This window comes from Bactrocera tryoni, unplaced genomic scaffold (assembly GCF_016617805.1).
Source record: "Bactrocera tryoni isolate S06 unplaced genomic scaffold, CSIRO_BtryS06_freeze2 scaffold_25, whole genome shotgun sequence".
Lineage (NCBI taxonomy): Eukaryota > Metazoa > Arthropoda > Insecta > Diptera > Tephritidae > Bactrocera > Bactrocera tryoni.
The window spans coordinates 12,583,771-12,587,872 of NW_024395977.1; the positions used below are offsets into that span (position 1 = coordinate 12,583,771).

Below are 4,102 nucleotides of genomic sequence, written 5' to 3' on the forward strand. Positions count from 1 at the left end.
ATCATAAATTGAACAACTTTCTGGTGTTTGTTCTAAGAAAAAGTGGCAACATACCTGTTGTCGATTTATAATATTTGTCAATTCTAAAATATTTTTCCGTGGCTCGCAAAAATCGGCGTCGATATGTATGCAAGCTCGTACAAAAATATGCATATTTACGCTAGCTTGTTGGCGAAGCTGTTCGAACAGCAAGGGAAGCGGTAATAATCGGCGATCGTTTGTTAGTTTCTTTCGGCACAGCTCGGATTTTCTACCAATAACACAATGTGTTCAATTCTGTTAAATAGCAGCGAGAATGGTGAAATTCCGTACTACAATTCTAGAAGCTCTGTTAGCCGTCCAATCGAACATCATACAGAATTCAATTTGCACCTTCTCTATGTTTTATGTTCTCTGATAAAACATAGAGAAGGTGCAAATTGAATTCTGTATGATGTTCGATTGGACGGCTAACAGAGCTTATAAGATTGCGACACGGAATTTCACCATTCTCGCTGCTATTTAGCAGAATTGAGCACGTGCAATGGCAGAAAAATATGGTAAGGCTGAGCTCAGGCTACTACCGGGGTCACAGCTGGCGGATAGTGAACGGCCCACGCTAAGTAGGCCAGCTGCGAATAGTAATACGCAGCCCCCGACCAAGAGCTGCAGGAAAGGAGGGCTTGGCTCAAAACGCCTCACGCGCCCAATGAACCTCCCGCAAAAAGGCGAGAAAATGCCGCCTTCAAATAAGCGTCCACAACCCCCACCGGGGCTGCACCGAGGGAGAACCTACCCACGAGAGGGAGGCAACAAAGCGACGAGGGACACAGCGACCAACACCAAAGGTGCACAGAAGACGAAGGAAAACCTTGGACAAGAGCCCATCAGAATCGAGGCCAGTAAGATTCTGATTATGGCGTACTGGAAAACCGAAACGGATAAGATCGACAAAGGGCTGGGGAGGGCAGTATTCTGTCACCTCAGTAGATAATCTAGATAGATCTTATCGAAATGGCTGGCAGGCTAATACTGCTCTCACCTCCGTCTCGTTAAAACCATTGCAGGTCTTCAAGTACGTTCAATGCACGTCGCCATAATTTCTATGGCCGTACAGGTTCAGTTGAGACGAATTCCTGATTCGTGCCCGAACCTGGCTCTGAACACAAGCTCCCATAAGGACTTGTGTCAACCCTTGCGTGGCCTCCCTGTTTGCATAGATAACCACGGGGTTCATAAAGGGCAACTGCTACAACGTGCGGAGATAGCGGCTTGAAGCGGAGACCCAACAGAAAAAATGAATACACCGCAACTACAACTAAAAACCCAAAAAAAGGAACAGCAAAACAAAGACGGACAATAAGAGGAATAAGAAACGGTGTTCCGCAGAAGTAGCAGGATACTCAGATCCCCCATACTCACCGACACTCCAAAGCAGACGGAAAAAACTGGGGAAAAGACAGACTCAAGGGAGACTCCGGCCACACACAAGGGAAGAGTACCCCAGCTGCCACTAAAGACGGAAATCAGAGTTCGCCGAAACAAGAATACATCACCCAAATTAGACGAGCAGGAGAAGAATCCCTAGAAAAGTGCAAGGAGAGAGTGCAAAAAATGAAGTTGGCGATGGCGAAGCAAAAGAACGTCAGCATGGACGTAAAGAACGGAGCGGCACAGCTAGACGAACTCTTCGACGTCATTAAGAGCTACCGCAGAAATTGGCTCACTGCGGAAACCGAGAAAAGGCGGGTACACCTAAGCAGACGCATCACGACCCCCGAGTCAGCAACCTCGAAGCGGCGTGCGACAAGCCCCGTGGAGCTGCGAGAAATAGTGCGACCACGACACGAAAACGACGGCCAGTGGCAAAAAAGTTTTGCCTAAAAAAGCCAGGGAAACTCACGTCAACGAAGGAACGAGGGAAGAAGCGCCTAAAAACGCAAACAAGAAGCAACCAGTCAACAACATGGCCGCAAACCAGAAAGGAAATAACAGGCCAAAACGACAAACAGAGGCCGTTATAATAAAACCAGAAGATGGAAACAGCTACGCCGAAGTCCTCCGTAGCAAGGTAGATCTTAAAAAGGCAGAAGTCAAAATCAAAGGGATCCGCAAAACAAGAGCCGGAGCCCTATTACTAGAGCTAGGGAAGGGACAGTCCACAAAGGCCAGCTTCTGTAGTCGACCTCAAAACTAAGGTTACTATAGAAATTAGAGACCTCGACTCGCTGACAACAAAAGAGGAAGTAGCAGGGGCTGTCAAAGAAGCGCTACAGGACCCCACCGAAGGCTTGGCGATCAACATAACAGCTCCTATCACAGGAGAGCAGGTAAGGGCATATGTAACGCTGGACCAGGATAGAGCTGATGTTTTAATGCGACAGGCACGCATCAAAATCGGCTGGGTTAGCTACAGGCTGCGGCTGAAAGAAACCCCCAAAAGGTGTTTCCGCTGCTTTGGTCCAGGACACTTAACCTGGGACTGCAAAGGGCCCGATAGAAGGGGACAAGGTGTTTGCATAAAATGCGGCTAACCAGGTCATAAATTGAAAGATTGCGACAAGCCTCCTTCATGATGCCATTGCAAAGTGGCCAAACATGAAAAAATCGATCACATCCCGGGCTCCGCAAAATGCACGGTATGTAGGAATTACCGAGGCAAATGAATATCCTAGAGGCCAACATGCATAGATGCAAGACTGCCGACGCACTTCTCTCGCAAATGGTGACGGAGAGCGACTACGAGATGATCATCATAAGCGAGCAATACAAAAAGAAAGAGAGAGGTACCTGGCTAGAAGATGGCAGCTCAACCGCCACTATATGGCTACCACCAGGGAGTAATATCAGTACTGTAAACAATGGGAACGGCAACGGCTTCGTCTGGGCCAAATGCGACCTTTTTACAGTAATTAGCTGCTACTTGACGCCAAGCGATAGTATACATGAATTCCAAGGAAAGCTCGATAATATAGAGGATACAGCCAGGTCTATAGAAGGCCAATTGATTATCGCCGGAGACCTAAATTCCAGAGCGGTAGAGTGGGGTCTACCAAGCACGGACTCGAGAGGAAAGCGCATTCTAGAAATGACTGCGCGGCTAGGGCTAGTAGTGCACAATACGGGAAATGCAACCACGTTTAGAAGACCGGGATGCGAGGAAACCACACCAGACATTACCCTATCAACAGAACGCATGGCAGGCTCAATAAAGAACTGGAAGGTCCTGGAGGATTACACTGGCAGCGATCATCACTACATCTCATTTATGATCGACACGGGAACAAGCGTTAACCAGCAGAGGAAAACAACTGGAACACGAAAGTGGAACATTGCGAAGCTAGATACTTCGAAATTAATCTCCGCAATAGACGATCAAAACCCATCTAGCAACTCCCCCATAATTGCAGGAAAAACTGTCGAGCACACAATGCTTAATATAACAAGAGCCTGTCAAAAAGCAATGCCCAAGGCTTCCCACAGCAAACATAAAGCAGCAGTTTACTGGTGGACTGAAAATATAGCCCAACTCAGACGGACATGCCTTCGCAGATCCTACACGAGATCCATGCGTAGAGGAGCCGCAACTCAAGAAGCCGATCAATACAAATTAGCAAAAAAGGAGCTCAAGCATGCCATCGGCGACAGCAAAAAGAAAAAATGGGAGGAACTACGCGAGGATATAAACAGAAACCCCTGGGGACTCGGGTATAAAATAGTGATGAAGAAACTCGGCGCTCAAGCAAAGCCACCTGATCTAACCGCTGCCAAAATGGATAACATTGTGAATGCACTATTCCCCACAACACATTCTAAGACCGACGCAAATCCCCCGGTTTACCCTTGAGGAGCTGCAACTAGCCACTGCCAAGCTTAAGGCCAACAAATCACCCGGACCGGACGGGATCCCATCAGAAATTCTCAAAATAATCGCTGCAGAGCGCCCAGGAGTACTACTGAACATGTACAACGCCTGGCTTGAAGCCGGAATATTCCCTGAACCCTGGAAAAAGCAACGGCTGGTACTAATCAGTAAGGGAAAAGGAGACCCCAATTCGCCATCAGCATACCGGCCATTATGCATGCTTGACACAGCGGGAAAGCTGTACGAAAGCCTACTTAA

General features: G+C 47.8%; 1 protein-coding gene across 1 annotated transcript; it reads left to right on the forward strand.

The window, feature by feature from the left end:
- The first annotated feature begins 2,662 nt into the window (after positions 1–2,662).
- On the forward strand, positions 2,663–3,826 carry LOC120780737. Its single transcript, XM_040112996.1, has one exon. It carries the CDS (start codon positions 2,663–2,665, stop codon positions 3,824–3,826), a length of 1,164 nt encoding a protein of 387 aa, XP_039968930.1.
- Positions 3,827–4,102: the final 276 nt, after the last annotated feature.